This window comes from Equus przewalskii, chromosome 1, assembly GCF_037783145.1.
Source record: "Equus przewalskii isolate Varuska chromosome 1, EquPr2, whole genome shotgun sequence".
NCBI classification, from domain to species: Eukaryota; Metazoa; Chordata; class Mammalia; order Perissodactyla; family Equidae; genus Equus; species Equus przewalskii.
The window spans coordinates 172,572,833-172,592,721 of NC_091831.1; the positions used below are offsets into that span (position 1 = coordinate 172,572,833).

The following is a 19,889-nucleotide window of genomic DNA, read 5'->3' on the forward strand; positions in this document are numbered from 1 at the left end:
GCTCTAGGCTTAGCTTTACTGTTATCTAGAAAGCTTGCATGGCCCATGTAAATTCTGTAGCAGCAAATCTCTGCACAGTAGCATCTTTCTTTTCAAGGTTTTACTTACTTCAAAACCCCCGTTGTAAAACATAATTTGAGGTAGCCAAGTGGAGGGGAGTGAGGAGTGGGATAAATTAAGGAAAGAGCGTTAAAGAAATCCACACAAAAAGTTTTAATGTACTTGATCCCAAACCTTATTTGAAAAGTCTGAATAGGATGAAAAGATTTTCTCTATTCAGTAGTTTCACTTAATCCTCAGTCCAAACATTTGCCCCAATAAACATTAGATTATTTTTATGTCAGCTATAAAGCTGTCAGTCCTCAATAAACAGATACACTCCTGGCGGTTTTACTTTTGCTGTCAAAGAATTGTCAATATGCATACTGGCTCTTAAACTAAAACAAACAGAGGGGAAAAGAAATGTAAAATAGAATCACACAGCAGAGTTTAACGGGAGGCTGTTGAAATCCTAAATAAATGAGGGTCCCAATAGTCGATGGTGATTAGAAGTTCAATATACTGAGATATAAAGTAGTCAATGTGTTGTTAGAGCCTTGCTGTCCCTTTAATGGAATGCTGTCACCTCTCCTGTTCAGGTAAGCCAGACTCTTAGTTTAGTGTGTCTCAATTAAATTTTATGTGTGATGTGTCCATTTGTCGCAGGAAAAGAAACAAGTTCAATGAAAGGGACACTTTGAAGATTTTTATTTCCTATGGGGACAGTTTACTTCTGTCTGGAAAGTCCCTTCATAGCTTTTGTGGGTTTTCTTTCCTGTGATTGAGAAGGTCACATAAGAAATGTGAAGCGATATGGAGGTACTCAAAATGCAGATCTATTTTCCAACTGGTCAGACCTCGACCATTTTTGCAGTTGTTTTCGGAAGGATTTTTCCACAAAGGCTAATAGAATCACGTGACTGAAACAATAACTTTTGCTCATATATAGTCATTTCATTGCAGAATTAAGCTTTTAGAAGGCGAAAATTGTGTCATTTTTATGTATTCTGTGTGCTGTGGAACAGAGGGCCATGTACATGTGGGTAGCCACCAAATACTGTTTGCTTGCTGAGTTATAACCGTTCTTCTAAGGCTGGTAAAGAAACAGCATAAATATAGAAAAGACATAAATAATTGGCTGTTTGCCCTTCTTCTCCTATATCAAAAGCTTTGTAAAATTTAGGGAATTGGGTCTCATAACAGAGACAAATCAAGGAATACTTAATAATGTGATTGTCCAATATCACAAAAGGAGCTGTTTTTTTTTTCACTTTGATTCTGTCTGAAATGAGTAGCTCTTTTTTTTTCTAGAAAGAAAGAAAGAGAGAAAGAAAGAGTCTTTTATATTGGAGGGTCCAAAATAAGAGATTAAAATAGGATGTGGTGCACACAGAAGTGTAACCTGTGAACAAAGAGTTCGAGGAGAAGAGAGCTGAAGGCAAAAGCATTGGGCATCTGAAGGTCCTGATGAATACTCCTTTTGTTCGACGTAACAACGTGTGATCTTCCCTGCCAAGGCTGAAAGAAAATGGATTTCCCCAAGGAATGTCCCATCACTGGAGAAGAGCTATGCCATCAAAAGCCATCATGTTCTGAGAAGGTGTGGCGGAAAGATTAAACATTGAAGACAGATGATGGGTAGAGGAAGGAGAGAAGACAGGGATGCAGAAAAGGTAAAAGGTCAGCATCCTGAAAATGAGATCCACAAACACGAAAGGAGGAAATTGACAGTGTCAACTTTAAACTCGTGGTTTGTATCTCGCGGCCCTGAGCAATTTGGAGTTTAAGTAGAAAGACAGGACATTCTGTTCATAGTGGTGGCATTTCTTATATGTCAAACACGCATAATAAAGCTCTTGCCAAAATATATTAAGTAGTGCCCCATTGTCCAGGAGGAACATCTGAAAAAACATAAAGGTCACAGTACAAGAAGACGTTAGTGCCCTAACACATGTCACCAAGCAATTTGGTTTCTCAATTTTCCATTTATTTTCTAAAATTTGCAACCAGCCAGTCAGCCAAAGCTAAACAATATGTTTCTTAGAAAAGTATTCCTTCTTAAATAATGTAGAAGTAAAGATCTGGAGCCAGATCACCTTGCTTCAAATTCCTATGGAACATTAGACAAGTTACATAAGCTTTTTGTCCTTCGTTGACTCATCGGTAGAACAGGAAGAATGACGGTCCCTCTCCCACAGGCTGTGTGAGAACTGAGTTAATGCATGTGAAGTACTTAGTAAAGTGCCTGGCACCTGGTCAATTATTACTATTTTAGTTGCTTAAAGCGAGTTTTTAAAAATTTTATGATATCTCTCATCAAAAATATATGTATTATTATTACTATTCCTGTCCTTAATCAATTAATTACAATACTGAGTAGCTACTACTGCAAACTAGCAGGATAAAACATAGTCCCTAATATTTAAGAACTTACAAAACAATTAACAAGTTACACGCTGACAATATAACATGTGGGTTGAAAATGCACCTATTGAATTCTTATTTTCAGTTATAGTATTTTTCAAGATTTACATTTAAGTTCTTTTTTTTAAACAGATTTCAGATCTCTGGTGAAATTCTCCATCTTTTCTTCTACTTTCTTGAACATATTTATTAGATCTTTTTTAAAAAATCCCTCTCTGTTAGACATAGAATTAGCATATGATCCAGCAATTTCATTTCTGTGTATATACCCCAAAGAATTGAAAGTAGAGATTTGAAGAAATATTTGTACATCTATGTTCATACAGCATTGTTCACAATAGCCAAAAGGTGAAAATAACCCAAGTGACCACTGACATATGAATGGATAAACAAAATGTGGTATGTACACACAATGGGATATTATTCAGCCTTAAAAGGAAGGAAATTCTGACATACTACGGCATGGATGAAATTTGAAGAAATTATGCTAAGTGAAATAACCCAGTCACAAAAAAGACAAATACTGTATGATTCCACTTACATGAAGCACCTAGAGTAGTCAAATTCATAGACACAGAGAGTAGAATGGTGGTTGTCACAGGCCAGGGAGAGGGAGGAATGGGGAGTTATCGTTTAACGGGTACAGAGCTCAATTTGGGAAGGTGAAAAAATTCTGGAGCTGGATGGTGGTCACAGATCCACAACAAAGTGAACGTACTTACTGCCACTGAACTGTACACTTAGGCATGGTCAAAATGGTGAATTTCATGTTATGTATATTTTACCACAACAAAATAATTAAAATATCCCTATCTGATAATTACAAAATTTAAATCACTTATTGTCCCTTTCTCTTGATATCTGTTGTCCGGTCTTTTTTTCCTGTAGTCCCCATAATTTTTTATTGAACGCAGGACATTGTGCATGGAAAGATCAAAGAGCCTCGGGATGATGGTACCTTCCTTCAAAGAGGCATAAATTTTCTCTGAGCAAACAGATGGAGCACAGCAGATTGCCTTCATCTTGCTGAGGGTTGGATGTAGGCTTTGTTAGGGACAATGTGTTTAAGTTTAGCCCTGATTTCTAGAGCAGAGCCTTTACTCTTGGGAGTGGACATTCTGGGTCTCAGCTGAAAACCTGGAGTGTTTCTCCAAGTCTTCCACCTGGCTGGGCTTGAGCTCCAACCTTTGTCTCCTCAGCATCATGGGGCTGCCGGAATTTCTGTGCATCTCTATAGCTCCTCAACTTCTGGGTTTTTGGGGTTTTTTTTGCTGGGTTTCTTGGAGTTTCTTCATGCTCACACACATCTTAGGAGTTGGCAAATATCTCAAGAGTCAATTGCATGTAGATCTGTGGGTTCACTTCTCTTCAGTTTCCCTCCTCTCTGAGATTTTTGCTCCTTCGGTCCTGGCCATTTGGTAGTTCTGAACGCCAACCTCCAACTCCTCTCCAACTAAGACTTGGTCTCAACTCCTTCCTCCCACCTTCTTCACAAGACTTGGCAAAGCTTTCAGGGAAAGAGGCTGGGTGAATGTGGACCTCACTGAGGCGGGTTTCCTTCTTTTGGGTTTCATAGCCCTTTGCAATTTCTGCCTGCTCTGGTGGCTCTCTCATGCTTTCAGAAAGTAGTTTGTGTATTCTGTCCAACGTTTACAGTTGTTTTCAGCACGAGGGTTGTTCTGATAAAAGCTACTCTGTGGCTGCTGGAACCAGAAGTCTGTTAATATAGTCTTTTAAAATTCTAACTCTTGATTTGCCTCTGATTCTGTTTTAAACACTCTTTTGCTTTTACCTTCTTTCATCTTCTTATTGACTAGAATATTTGGTTTTTATTTATACTGTTTTGGGTCCCTGTGCCTATTAAACCCTTGGCAGGCAGTGTCGTAAGTACAGTAGTGAAGACAGACACGTTCTAAGCAATGGGCATGGACTGTTTGCCCCTCGGTTGGATCATCATCAGCCCTTCCAGTTTCCCTAGCTAAACACCGCCCCCCAATACCACCCAGCAACACTTGCCAACAGTAGGTCCTCTGAATCTAAAGGCTACACGCCAAATCCCACCCCTCCTTTAGACACCCGCATGCCTATTAACAGTCTTCTACTGCCTTTCAGAGACTGTTACAAAAATGCTATTTTTCTGGAGATAGAGACAAATTATCATCTTAGGATTCTTGTTCTTAATGATATCATGGGAATAATAAATTTTTCTTGGTATTTTTTTTTTGATTTGACTATATTTATTTTCTATATTAATGTGGCCAGAATAGCTGAATATATGAAACCAGCAATCATTCAATTAAATTCAATAAACATAAATTGGGTGATGATTATACACAAAGAACTGTGTGATATACTTTAGGAGCCCCAAAGGTGATTTCATCAGTTCCACATATTTAAATAATTCTAAATAGTTACAAATAATTAGCTACAATATAAGGTACTAATATTGGGACTAGCTAACAACTATTGTGTGTATATTTATATACCATGTATTACACTGAGTGATAGCCATACAGTAAACTAGGTTGTGAGGGACTGGCATTGGCCACCCCAAGATATGTCTCTTTGGCAGGAAGATTATTTGGGGCTGGTTACTTTTAATAAACTGGGACAGGAAAGGAGGCTCTGAGGAGTGGAACTTGCTTACCCTTTGTTAAGAAACATTTACATTTGTAAGGGAAATCTCCAGCTGTCCCCCTCTTTGTACCAGGAAGAAGGGGGATGACCTTATCTCTAGAAACTCCTATCAATACAGAATGCACGGACTTAAATCCGCATAATAATCTTATTCCTGTTTATTGTGCTTGTCTGGTAACCTCCTGTAACTGACTCCCCCCACCCCCAACATCCTCCTTTGTCTTTAGCTGAATATGATATTTAAGGTGGTGGCTTCAGCCATTTTGGTGAGTTGCTCAGCTTGCCTGAGCCTCTGCCATGTATACATGTTATAAAGCTTTCTTTAATTTTCTCCTATTATTCTGTCTCATGTGAATTTAATTCATTCTCTGGCCAGACGAACCCAGAGAGGGTAGAGGAAATGTCTTCCTCCTCTACAAGGTACTATTAACTTTGTGTTACAAATGAAGAAACGGAATACAATGAGGTTAAGTAATTTGCCCAAGGTCCCAAAATTTATATGTGGGATTTTAATCCAGGTCTCTCTGACTCCAAAGAGAAATGAGTCATGGCATGGAGGAAGAAAGTGCTGTAAGAGAACAGATGGAGAAAATTATTTCCATTTTGGATAATGAAAGAAAGCACCAAAGAGAAGGTAGTATATCAGTTGGGTATTTATGGATGAACAGAATTTCCATAGCTGGACAAAGGGAAAATATCATTCTTGGCTGATGAACGTGCATGTGCATAAGAAAAAGCACAGAAAAATTGTTTTGAGAAGCCATAATTGATCCAGAAAGGCCTGAAAATAAAGATGCATGTGATGACCCTAGGTAAGGTAAAGCTTGAAAGATTCGAACTAGAAATGTAGGGTCCCAAATAAATATGTCAAGGGTTTCAGATTTGCTTTTGTGAATTATATTAGTTAACCACTTCTGTGTAACAAATTTCCCAAACACTTGGTGGCAACATGTTATTATCACACAATTTACATGGGTGATGAACCTGGGCATGGCTTAGCATGTGCCCCTGACTCCAGATCTCTCATGAGATTACAGTCAAACTGTCAGCTGGGCCTGAGGTCTTATTTGAAGGCTTGACTGGTAGAGGATTTACTTCCAAGGTCACTCATGTCGTTGTTGGTAGGATTCAGTGCCTTCCAAGTTGTTGTTGGATTGAGGGCCTCAGTTCCTCATTGGCTATTGGCCAGAGCTACCTTCAGTTCCTTGCCACATGGGCTTCTCTGTAGGGCAGCTTACTTCAAATCAATGGAGAAGCAAGAAACCAAAAGAGCAAGGAGATTAAGAAAAGGCCACCAAGATGGAAGCCAGTCTTTGATATACTAATCTCAAAAATAACATCTTATCACTTCTGCCATATTCTCTTCATTGGAAGAGAGTCAGCAAGCCTAGTCCATCTCAAAGGAGGGGATTATATAAAGGCATAAATACAAGGAGGCAGAGATACTTGGGGCCATCTTGGTGGTGGTTTACCACAGGGATCAATGGGAAATCATGAAAAATTTCTGAATGTGCAAGTGATATAATTTGGCCATCACCAGTCATCCATGCGCCAAACTAGAATGTCATTCAAAATTTCTCCTTCTCCCTGAACACCCATATCCATTGTTAAATCATTCCAAGGAGTTTAATTGTCAGCATTTTTTCTTTCTAACGGTATATAAAATAAAGGCACATCTTACAATCTTCAATGTCTCAGATTCTATGGAAAAGGATGGGAGGTTTGTGGTGGCTTCTGAGAGAGCAGTTTGCAAACATGGGTATAGACAGAAGCCAGATTATGGGGATTAAGGAGTGAACAAGAGGTTAAGAAACATTTTTGTTATTAACACATATTTTATTTTACACATGAAGTCAGATCTGTAGTTACTGGCATGTCCTATCGCTTAATGGATTACATTGCAACATCCTTTTAATTTTGCTTCTTTTATAAACAGTGCCAACTTCTGGGAATTTCATTATTTGACTTTTGAAATGCTTTGACTTGTTCACTGAAAACTTACAGGATACAAAATGGTAATGCCACCAGAGTGTGTCCTTTTCTCTCATTTTGGGTCTTGATTCTTCTAATTTAGGAAGGGCTTTATGTAAAGAAATAAAAAAAAATTCATTCATCTAACACAAACTTACAAACTCTCTTTAAGAGTTTCCAAAGCTCATCTCACACTTTATCTCATTTTTTGTTACCACTGAGACTGTCTACATTAGATTTCCTGGTACCCAGGGCTTTGTTTTCCTATGAGTTCTCTGTGGGTAGACAAGGAGAACTATGAACACAGTGTTTATCAGCAGGAGAACGAGGCCACTGCATAGGGCCGGCATCTGTTCTGGGTTTTGGTGACCACATATTTCAACATATAATGCAATCATATGATGATTTTCACCCCTTCTCACAATTCATCCAAGGAACTTTGGTTAAATGCCTTATCTCGTGTTTCATGAGGTTTTCCTGGTTATTACCCAATACTCAAGTTGAGTTAGCCAAAGGCACTGACAGGTCAAATAACTGAGTTAAGCTCATGCACTAAGCCTTAACCTTAAACTGCACCCTGTAACTTCCCTTTGGAGAGGGCTCTGTCCTAAGGATCATGTGCCTCTATCTTGGTCTCACGGGATGATGGTGCCACACTTCAGAGTACATTTATAGTTCAATTTAATTTGTCCAAGATGTCACTTAAAAAAAAAAATTAGATCTTTGTATTCTTTGAGTGCTGATCTTGGGATCCAATCTATTGTTCTGGGAATCTCATTAAACTCCTTTCTCTTGAAGTTTTCTGATTTGCAGAATGTAACCAACTACACTGTCTCTTCTCTACCTTCCCCAGGTGTTGTTCAGCCAAGCGAGACGAAACATGTGACAATGCTCTGAACCCATAACGGGAACAGTGTAAGTCTGAGGTGTTGCTTCTATTATTACTAGTACCACTACTGTTATTGACAGAGTAGGGAGCGTGATACAGGATTCGGAAGACCTTGGACGAATCTCCACCCCAACAAATACCAGCTGTGGGATGATGCGCAGGTCCCTTAACATTCTATCAGTTTCCTGTCCAGAAAACTAGAGATCATCCTCCCCACCTTCCTACCTGTCAGCATTCCTGTGAGCAAGAAGTGAGGTAATACATGTGGACACAATTCACAAATGGTAAAGGGCCAAAATGGTTACGACAGTTTAGAATATAATCACTGTTATAGAAATAGTGTCTGAATTTTCTCCTTTCCTCCAGTTTCAAACTACCTGAAGGACCTGGAGGAAAGGCAAATCTGAAGTCATGAGACCAGACAAAAAAGTCATAGACCGATGTTAAGAGCAACGTAATTAGGTGACTAAACGGATTCCTAAGCAGGAATTGGGTGGAAGCTGATCATAATTAACACACATGGATTCTCCAATGGCATTTGACTCATGGGATTTACAGAGAAAATAGAGCAATCTAAACTATAAGCAATCTAATTAGAGTTTAAATACATGTATGTGTGTATGTGTATGTACGTCTGTACGTATCTTGCCAATGCTTATAAATTTCTTATGTGATCTTTTTCTTCCCAAGGAAAATAAAATGAGATCAAATTTGCATATAGCCAGGGACAAAAGACTTCCTACCAAAAAGATAGTATATTGAATGATGTAATTCCACAAAATCAGAGACACCAGATGAAATCAATGATGAAGGTAAAAATATTAACTTCTTTAACTTTGTCTACATCAAATCACATCTAAGTTATTTTCTACAATAAGAGAATCAGACAGAGGTAGAAGAATTTCTAGGAGATTTTCTTTGTCATTCTCATATGAAAATGTTCAGTTTAACAACCACTAGAAAAAGGATTTTGTTTTTGGTAAAGACATATTTTTTTCCCCAAGGTGACTATGCTTCTAGCCCATCAGAAATCCAGAATAAGTTAAAATAAAGACTTAAAAATATTTCCAATGGGACGTCTCCCATTGACTACGGAATCCCCTCAGCTCCCATTAACACTCTATAAAACATAGGAATATCTGGTCAGGCTCTGGATTGAGACACCAACCTTCCCAAAAGACAATTACTTCCACCCAAACAACTGGTCCTCCTTTCCTTCTTGTCAGCACTGCATGCTGAGAGAGGCTGTGTTTGGTCTCTTAATCAGGCCTTGCTGATGGGCTGACATCACTGCAAACGTTTTCACTTACTCTTTGGCAACAGTTAAATCCTTGCCAAAGGCCAGTCAGTAAGTCAGAAAGCATCGTTAGTGAGAGGCTGGGGGAGCTGGACTGTGACTGTCAGCTAGCAATCTGTGGTGATGACAGGAGGGAGATCGAGGAGCTGAAACCATTCTAAAGGTCACTCTGTGGGCAGAACAAAAGAGCTCTGATTTAGAAAAGGAAACAGAACTCTGGGACATCAAGCACTTAGGATGCTGCTATCTGAGCACTATGAAAATTCATTATCCACTCCCTGATTGTAAAGACTACTTTACAACTGAATACAGCTTAAATTAACAACTATTCGCCTTAGCAGTGGTGTAAAATAATCTGGTAAAACAGAAATGCCAAATAATGTATTCATGGCTCAATTACCTGTTTTTTTTTTTAATATTGAAATAAGCTACTGTTTATTCTTCTTCAGTATTCTTTCTCTTTACCCTTCATCCTTTCATTTTCAACCTTGACTTGCTAAATAATCAGAGTTTAAAGTTTGTTAGCAACATAGCATAAGCTTTTTGTGAAAAGTGATGACATATATTTTATTACTGAAAATTTGTGAGTATGCTGTACTAAAGCATGATAAACCATTTTTAAAAAGAACACAGATCATTCAAGAAGAATAATAGTAGGCCCATGCCTGAATTGAGATCATCTCTTTTCTTTCTTTCCAAAACAGGAGAAGACTTGGAAGAAGAAAACAACTTCAGTCTACTGGGTGCCATATTCTGGATGTGGGTCCACCATTGGTAACACCTGCCAGATAGATCTGCCATAGTTTATTCTCCAAACCCCCACCTGCTGTGTTATTTTTTTTCTGGTTTCTCTTTTTGTCCTAGCTAAAGAGGACACCTGTGTCATCATTAAGAACCCTGGGCAGGCCAGGGCTGCACCTCTGTAGTGTGGAAGCAAGAGCAGCTGGGATTTTCTCCTTCCCTTCTCCTCATCGCATGAAAACAAAGGAGCAGGGATGTAAGGGACAGCATGGTGACTAGAGTTAACAATACTGTATCGTATACTTGAAAGGTGTTAGGAGAGTAGATCTTAAATGTTCTCACTATACACAAAAAAATGGTAATTATGTGAGGTGATGGAGGTGTTAACTAACCTTATTGTGGTAATCATTTCTCAATATATATGTGTATCAAATCATCACGTCATACATCTTCAGCTTACACAATGTTATATGTCAATTATATCTCAATAAAGCTGGAAACAAAACAAAACAAGGGAGCACTCAAGGGAGGTCCAGTGGGTACTAGGAAGGGCCTCTTTGGTAAAATAAAAAGGAAAGGAGAGAAGGTATCAAGGCATGAGAAGTCATGGTGCATATCTGGCACCCGCCAAAGAATGAATTCACTTGGGCAAACCAGGCTTGCAAACCCAGTCAATACCCAGTGATCAACACACAAGTGACTTGCACTGTGGATTATCTGCTTAGGGCTCTGGGGTACAGTCTGTAATTAATCTGAGTGAAAACTCTGCATTGGGTAATGGCAGTGAGTCCACAGTGAACCACGACTCAGCTGTATGTGAACTCCACTGGACTGACAGTCAGATAAAGGCGACCAGCCCCAGGATCCAGGGAACAGTGATGCCAAGAACCACCTGCCCCACTCCAGCGTGGCAATCCCGGGTGGATGAGTTGGTTTCTGTTGGATGATTAAGGGGGTCGAGAGAAGAGAAAAAGCAGCAGCAACTACAGGGCCTTGTGAAGTCGGAACTTGAGTTCAGGTGGTGAGGATGCTGATTGCTCAGATAACTAAGATTCCTGACTGTGGGAAGAATTAGCTTCTCCATTGTCTCTTCAAACACAATGCTGCCCCTCACTTCCACGTGAGAGTGAGGGACAGTTTCCAGAGACTGCTATACTCTGGGGTTTTCTATAGCGGCAAGTCTTTCTCTTTCCAGAGGTCTTTTCATGTTAGATTATGTAAACCACTTTTCAAAAAGCAGACCCACTAAGACACCAAATTAAGCCAAAGATCTTGGAGTAACTTCACGTGTAAAAAGAAAATGTCCAAATCTTACTGGGTTGTTGTTGATTTTGAGTTGTAGACGCCCTACTTCCTTTGTCTGTGTCACAAGCCACTCATTCCCCTTCTTAATGAAAACAAGAGGGAGTGATTATACCCCCTGGGGCTGTGCCATTTATGCCGTCTGAAAGGCACTTAAACGAGTGGCACATTATCTCACACATCTGGAGTTTACCAAATTAGCCAATTATGCTGGAGCTCATAAAACGAGGCCTTAAATGTCATTTAACTAGAAAATATTATAATCACCAAGTGGTCTGATTGTAAGATGATACTTGGGGCAGCATCAGTGGTTACAGAAAACAAATCACAAAACAAAACACAGTTCAAATGCCCCCCAAATGCAACCACATATTTTCTACAGTAATACTTTCTGAAGAATACCATATTTCTGAAGGCACCAGCAATCAACATGTTTCTCATTTGAAACTAAGTTTAATCTGACCTAGTTGTTTCCTAGTTATTTGCCTTGGGCAAACCAATGCCCAAGAATTTTTCTCATAAGAAAACTAAGAAACATGCAGAATGAAAGCCGACTGACGGAAAACCATGAACTTATCACAGATACAAAGTTGTCTGCAAGGGATGGGGCAACGTCTGGATTAAGAGTCTTGAGTTGTCAGAGGTTTGTGGTGCTGCCTCAGAATTGACAAGATTTGGTTGACTGAACATACACGGGTCTCTTAGAGCTTTCATACTGTACTTGAAGGATGAGATAAAAGCTGCTTTAAATTGCTGTGTGATTTGAGGGTAGGAATACCAACGGTTTTAGAATAGCTATTTTAAAATTAAGGGTTTATAGCCACTACTTCCACATTGTCTTCTTTTCATTCAATAAATAACAAAATTTGGTGTTTAGTGAAAGGTGATATCGTGTAATGGAAAAACGATGGAGGGACTCTCAACAGCGACAAATTTCTTCCCTCTGTTTTCTCTCTTCTCCGTTAAAGAAAACAGTGATGGCTTCTCTGGTAAAAAGCTAACTAAATAGGATAACTCCATACAATAGAAATCCTTAGAATTTGGAAGGCCTTTTCTTTTTTTTTTTTTTAACTTAATTTCACCTCTGTAAAGCTGGGTTGAAAAACTGTCTTTAATAAAAGCACAAAGTATCTATGCTTTTAAGAAGAAAAAGAATCTTAGAAACAGTAAAGGGATCTGGACCCATGCGATTGAGCTATTATTGCTTGGAAATGTGAATTCTGGGCAGGGAGGTGGGGAATCGCGTCTCTTCAGACTGGTGATGAGTACCACTTCACTCTCTCAGAGCCGGGAAATGGGAGATCTGCGCACATTCTAAGTGTATTAACGGACTTTAATGTTTTAACAACAGAAAAGGACTAGCTTTTAAAACCTTTAACTAGAAGAGATGGGAAAACCCAGCAGAGATGAATTCTAATTATGCTAACAGTTAAATTGACTAGAGCTATCTTCCCAGAGGCCACAGACCAAGCTGGCCTCTATGCCCCCGAACGAGAAAAACATTTTTGAAAGCAGAGTGTATTCTAAAAGCTAAATAAGAAAATCAAAAGGAACTGCTTTTACTAGGAAAAAAAGATTCAACACAGCATGTGTTAAAAGGTTTCCTTTCTTCTTTTTTTTAACCTAAGGCTGTGCAATGCTCTTGTTCTGTATCAAAAATAACAGGCAGTCTTTTCTTTTGTATTTTTACAAATATTTCCTTCTCTAAAACTAGAGCTCTCTGGCTTTTGGCTAACAACATGTCCAGATCTAAAGGCATTACAGAAAGAATGTCAATTTGCTCTAGAAGCAATTATACATACAGTCTAGCAAAAGGCCAATTTTACTATGCAAGGACCACACATACTGTATGTTTGTTATATTACTTGATATCAAAGCAGAAACATCAAATTCTTCCTAAAACACACATGAAATGAAGAGCCCGGCTAAGGAACTCCCACATCCAATTCAGAGGTATCTGTTACAGCTTACAGAACTTGGCAATGCTGACACTACTGTTTTACTGGAAAAGGACACTTTTATTGACTCTAAAATACACTATGATGTCTTTAACTTTATATAAATTTTGAAAAAAGGAACATGATTTTGATCCCAGCTGTCGTAAATGCAGGTATATTATCAATGTATAGCACTTAGGTATCACATCTCCAGAGTAATAGCAAGAATTTGTTGATCCTATGTCACTAGGCAACCTCAAAATATTTAATCAGACATCGTGATCATCATCACAAGTTTAGAGGGGGTGGTCTATAGCAAGAATTACCATCTCTGTTTCATTTTGCATCATTACGATGTTGGTGAGATGACTTTCATTCATTTGTTCAGCATGCATTTACTGAGTATCTCTACTCGGAGCCAAACCCAGTATTGGGAATACAGAGCTAAAAGCAACGTGGCCCTTAGGAAAATATACTCTTGGGGTGGGAGAGAGGAGACGGACAGAAAATGAGCACAGTAACTCAGGGTGCTGCATGCTATATTTTATATAGCACACGTATGTAAAGAAAGAAAGACTGGGAAAGAAAGCACGTGGTAGAGAAAAGATGGTCAGGGAGGGTGAAAGTTGAGGGCACCCTGGAATGAAGATGGGTAGTTTCTTGGGTGGAATAGGAGGTTGAGTCCTCCAGGAATAGGGACTAGCATGCAAAGCCATGAGGGTGTGAGAGATCAGCAAACTGCAAACATTTGCTATTCCTAGAGCAGATGTGTGTATGGGGAATGAGCCTGGAGAAGAAGAGAGGGCCATGCTGGGAAGGGCTCTGTAAACCATGATAAGGAGTTTAGACTTTATACTGCAGGGCCTATTTTTACATATTCCCCAAATACTCTAAAGATAAAATAATTAAAACAGTATGATACTGGCATAGATGAATTAATGAAACAGAATAGGAAATGGAGGAACAGAATGGAAAATTTAGATGATGTGTATGCAGAAGTTTGATATATACAAAAGCTAGCATTTCCAATTAGTGAGTAAAGGATGGATTTTTCAACAAGTGGTGTTTGGAAAACTGACTAACCATTTGAAAAAGAAAGTTAATTCCTATATACCACACTGCACATTAAAAAAATTATCAGATGGATTAAAGATTTAAATGTAAAAAGTGCTAGAAGAAAATGTTTATAATCTTGGAGTTAGAGCATGTCTTTCTTTTTTAATGTGACATCAAGGGTAGATATCAAAAGGGAAAAGATAGACATAATCATCAAATCACAATCTTCAAAAATCATAAAATTCTGAAGGTTGCAAGACAAATGACAAGTTGGGAAAAATATTTGCAACCTATGTAATAGTCAAAGGATTAATACCTATAATACATACTGAGCTCCTACAAATCAATAAAAAAAAATCTAAGAGAAATGGGCAATGCACACAAATAAGGAATTCATAAAAGAAATGACACAATGATATAAAAGCATGCTCAATGCCAGTTACAATCAAAGGCATACTATTAAGACAGTTTTACTTTTCAATTATGAGATTATAAACAGCAGATGCATGTGAGTGACAGATATACCAAATAATGCTTGATAAGGCTCAGTGTTTGAAAAGGTGTGGAGAAAGGAGAACTCTCACATACTAAGGCATAAAATTGGTACATACTTTTTGGAAGATAATTTGGCAACATCTATGATTTAAAATGTACATATCATTTGATCCTGTAAGTACAAACCTAGGAGCTTATTTTATAGAAATATATATATATATACGCACACAATGCAAAAATAGTACAAGAATACTTATTGCTCTGTTGTTTATTATAGTGAAAATCTGGAAACAACCTAATGGTCCATCAAAAGGATTAATTTAATAAATTGCAGCATGTAGGGAAAAAAATACTATGCTGTTGTTAAAAAGACTATACTGCCATGGAAAGATATCAATGATATATTTTAATTGAAATAAACAGTTAGCAGAATATTATCCAGAGTATAATCTGCTAACAGAGGTAGTGATCCACAGAGGTTAGGAACACGGGCTTTGGGGTCAAGCAGCCCTGAATTTGAGTCCCGGCTCCACTACTTATCAGATATGTGAGAGTTACTAACTTTTCTGAGTCTTGGTTTCTTCATCTGTCCAACTGGAATGGAGCCTAATAATACCTGCCTCACAGTTATGAGATTTCCCAGTACACAGTAGAGGCTAAATATGTACTAGTTACTATTATTACTGTTACCAGTTTTGAATAATTATTATTTTCAACCAATTCTTTTATGAAAATCGCTTCCAAAAGCAAATCGAAACCTTTGGAAAATTATGCTGGAGAGAGTCTAATTGAATCTATATGTCACAGACAATTTTATCTATGTAACCGAAATATTCTATTCCTTTGATCATCTAATACCTGGGATAATGAATTTGACGCATCAATTTTTGACATAGATCTGTTTTGATTGAATATTCATAAACCACTATACAAACAAGGAACACATCTGGGCATTATAAAAGCATCAAAATAAAGAACTATTATATTCAGATAGCCTCAGTTATGAAAACTTTAAGAAGTCTTAGTGGCACAAATTATACATTGTCCTGTAGTCATTAAACTGATTATTAATATCCTTCTTGTGGTAGTTTCCATTGTATACATATTTAGTTTTTAATCATGCTATCAGAAAAAACACAAAAAAGTAGAACGGCACCTTTTTAAGTATTTTTTCCCTAATAAGACTAGGAAAATAAGCCATTCAAAATGAGAAAACATGTTATGTAGAAATACATTAAAACGTCTATATCAACACAGAGTCTATATTTGAAGAAACATACATACCCTTCTGTTCGGAAAATCACCCGAAAGCTGTCCCCTAGGCTTTTATAACTGTTTGGATCAGTTGCACATCTCTGAATCTGGAACCTAGAAACAAAATCAAACAAACAAAAAAAATCCCAGTTAAGGATTTTGCCAAATGGCTTTTCTCATTTTTCAAAGTCTTAGGAAACTCAGCCTTTTCAGATTAATCTGAAATATTCTTGTACTTGCTAAAGATTTTATTGATTTGTTTGCCTTCTATAACCTTTACCTTCTTTCGTAGCCTTTAAAATTACGATATTTCTTTGTACTTTAATAGAAACTGTAGAAAGAGGTTTTTTTCATCTGTTTCTTAGCCAGGCAGATGCACCCTGAGGCATTTATGCTTTTTTCTTTTGTGAAAAGCATACACAGATGTCATAGATTGTTTTAATGTATAATTCAGAAATCTGAAGATGCATATGAAAGAAATATGTAGCTCTATTTCTTATCTTAATTAGTGCTTCTTGATGGTAATTTAATACAAAGGTTAACGATACAGCAGCTGATATGGCCTAACTTTGATCCTGATTGTGGATTTGGGATTCGCTCTGGCAGACAAGAGCCTGTGCTGTATTGGCTGTATGGTTTACCATCGCTGCTTCGAGATGGAACAGAGTCTGTCATTAGGGGTAGTTCAGGCTACCTGGATCTTCAAAGAAGCACAGTGCTTTGCATATAGTTGGTTCTCAATAAAAATGTGTCCCATTTTAGAGAGCTAAATTCTTTTTGGGCATCTCAGAACTCTAACCTTCAAAATGTGGGCGTTTCCAGTATGAGAGTCTGAACTTTTTATTTCGTATTTTGCCCTGAGGTTTGTTTCTAGAGATTTATGACCGGCACTCTCATTTCCCCACTGTTCTCCATTTTCTGGTTTCTTTAGCCTGCCTACTCCTTGTGTTTAACTTCCTTGTCCTAATTCTGAGTTAAGGCCCTTCTCTCTTCTGCTCTTCCCCCCACAATTTTACCAAGGATTTTTTAAAAGAACTTTTCAAAAGCACCTCTAATACGGTGTACTTTAAGATGCTTTTCTCAGATTGTTGGATTTACGATAGGAACACAATTTCTACCTCTAAGAATGATATATTTTATAGTTCTAGGTCCTAGGGAGTTATGCTGGAAACTAATACATATATCAGAGAAAAGAGTGAATATTTTGCTTTGACTGAAGCAGTTGGGAATATGAACAGAATGAGCATATGATAAGACTGGAAAGTGAGGCTGGATTACATTTGATTTTGTAAAGAGGAAAGTTGCCGAGGGTGACTGTGCAGGACAGTATCTGCTCTAAGATGAGGGAGTTGAGCCTTCCAGCAGAGTGCCTGGCATGGACAAATCTCTAAAAAGATATTTCTTGCCTGACTGGGTGGCTTAGAATGGGAGTAGGGAGGGCAGAGCAACCACGAGGGTAATTGATCGTCTGGGTGAAGAACATAACGCAGAATATGAATGAAGGCAACGGAAATGGAATGAAGGAGTGAGCTTCTTGGATGGTCCTTTTTCTCTTTAAATAACTTTTTTTATGATACTTTCAACATGATTCCCTCTTGATCCTCTTCAACCCAGCAAGTAATATTCCACAGTTCCAGATCTACTGATGCCAAAGTTTAAAATGTCCTAAATATTCATCTTCATAATGGTTTTGCTTGTCAAACTCACACCTTACTTAGCAGGATCATTTTTAGAAGGTGAGTTTCTGGACAAGAACTATATGTCTTACATTTAAATTGCCTGGAGCCTATCAGAAGATCATGGACCAGAAGAGTGAGCTGATTTAAACTGTTCTGGATCCAGAGGTGCACTTGGTCTGTGTCTAACTACTGGCCCAGAGACTCAGTAAGCGGTTTATAGAGAATCAAGAATGAGATTTGATGGTCAGGTAGACAGACCATGTTCGGTGTTTCAGGACTACTGCATGTAGATGAAATAACTGGGTACCCTGGATACAAATGAATCAATACTAAACACAAAATCATACAATGGGAGAAGTATATGGAGGTCTATACAACAAACAGCTCTGGAACATAGCGATTTCCAAACTATGACTTTGATTCCAGTGGAAAAAAGAAATTTCCATCTCTGCATTTGCATATTTGCAACCTATATTTATTGCTGAGTATGAAACATTTTCTTATGTCTAGTTAGGAAATCCAAGACTCTTCAATGGTTCAGAAAAAATTTTTTTATTTATTTATTTACTTATTTTTTTTGAGGAAGATCAGCCCTGAGCTAACATCTGCTGCCAATCCTCCTCTTTTTGCTGAGGAAGACTGGCCCTGAGCTAACAACCGTGCCCATCTTCCTCTACTTTATATGTGGGATGCCTGCCACAGCATGGCTTACCAAGTGGTGCTATGTCCGCACACAGGATCCGAACCAGTGAACCCCTGGGCCGCCAAAGCAGAATGTGCGCACTTAACCGCTGCGCCACTGGGCTGGCCCCATTTCAGAAAATTTTTAAGAAAATTATTTAAAACAGTTTTATCTATTATAAAAGTATTACATGCTCATAGATTTTTTTCATAATATCTGTGATAATTTTCATTAAGTTCATTTCCTCCATCAAATTCCTTTCTAGATGTTTTCTCCCCAATTACCAAGTATTTTAAAAATATTTGCCAGAAGAAATAAGATGCTACAAGTTTTACAAAAACACAGGGCATTATCTCCACTCTCAAGAAGCACAATAAATAAACAAATGAGAAAAAATAATTAACAATACAAGAAAAAATATCCAAAATGTCAAGCAGCTTCGGTACCAAGTGGCCCAGGTGTTCATTGGCGGAGCAATTACTGCTTTCTGCGGGGGTCCGCAAGGATTTCAGGAAGGAGAAGGGATTTAGCTGGTTCTCACAGGATTCAGAGAGGCAAAAAAAGTCAGCTAGAAGGAAGCATTCTAGGTGGGAAAATGAGAGAAACAAAGGCCATGAGGAAAGGTCGTCATTTCAAGATAAGCCAGGGAAAAGATCCCCATCATAGCAACCTGTTTGGCTTTTCCCTCGCGACAGATGCTCTGGCACTCGGCTGGCAGCATGCAGCTGCTCAGGGTGGGCGCGGGCCTGAGCAGGTTAGAGGACAGTATTTGCGTGATAAAGTCAAAGCCTAATATAGACATTTGACTTTTTTCTGCTCCTCAGCTGAATATCTAGAAAATCCCAATGTTTAGAAAACCGACCTTAGCCCCTCTGTTACTGCTGGGGTTAGAGACGTCACCTTTGTCTATAACGTCTGCATGCTCCGGCAACACCAAGGCGGGTCTTCCGTCAGCTTATGCAAAGATGAATACAGAGTACAGCCATTTCACACTTAACTAGTTATCTAATCTGGCTATTGGAAGTCTAGGCACTTTACTCACTTGTTGCAATTTCTTTCTTTTTTCAGAATCCAACAGATAATATTTCTAAACTGCTATTCATTCAGTTAATAAGAGTTCTTGAACACTTACTGTGTATTAGGTACTCCACTATTTGGGGGCTTACAAAGAAATAAGACATAATCCTGCCCTTTAGAAGCTTGTAGTAAGGTGAAGGAGGTGCACAAATAGATGATTACCGTATGCAAGTAATAATGTTTAGGTATAGTGCTTCGGAGTATCAGATGTCAGCCAGCCAGTTTTACTGGCACTGAAGGAGCACCAGTGTCACTCTCATTGGAGATGATCTCCTATTTACGGGTGGACTGTGACTGATAGAAAATAGTACTATGCAGAGATATTGGAGGGAAGAGAGAAAATGGGAAGGATATCTTTGGGCTAAATATCCGTGATTAAACTTTACCCACACACTTTAGAACAGGCAAA

The 19,889-nt window shown here is 38.3% G+C and overlaps 1 protein-coding gene across 1 annotated transcript in view; it reads right to left on the bottom strand.

The window, feature by feature from the left end:
- The window catches only part of SLC25A21 (solute carrier family 25 member 21), a 438,847-nt gene that overhangs the window by 106,109 nt on the left and 312,849 nt on the right, over positions 1–19,889 (bottom strand). Inside the window, exon 5 of the mRNA XM_070629002.1 lies at positions 16,073–16,156. Coding sequence (XP_070485103.1) covers positions 16,073–16,156 — 84 coding nt within the window. The remainder of the gene's footprint in view (positions 1–16,072; positions 16,157–19,889) is intronic.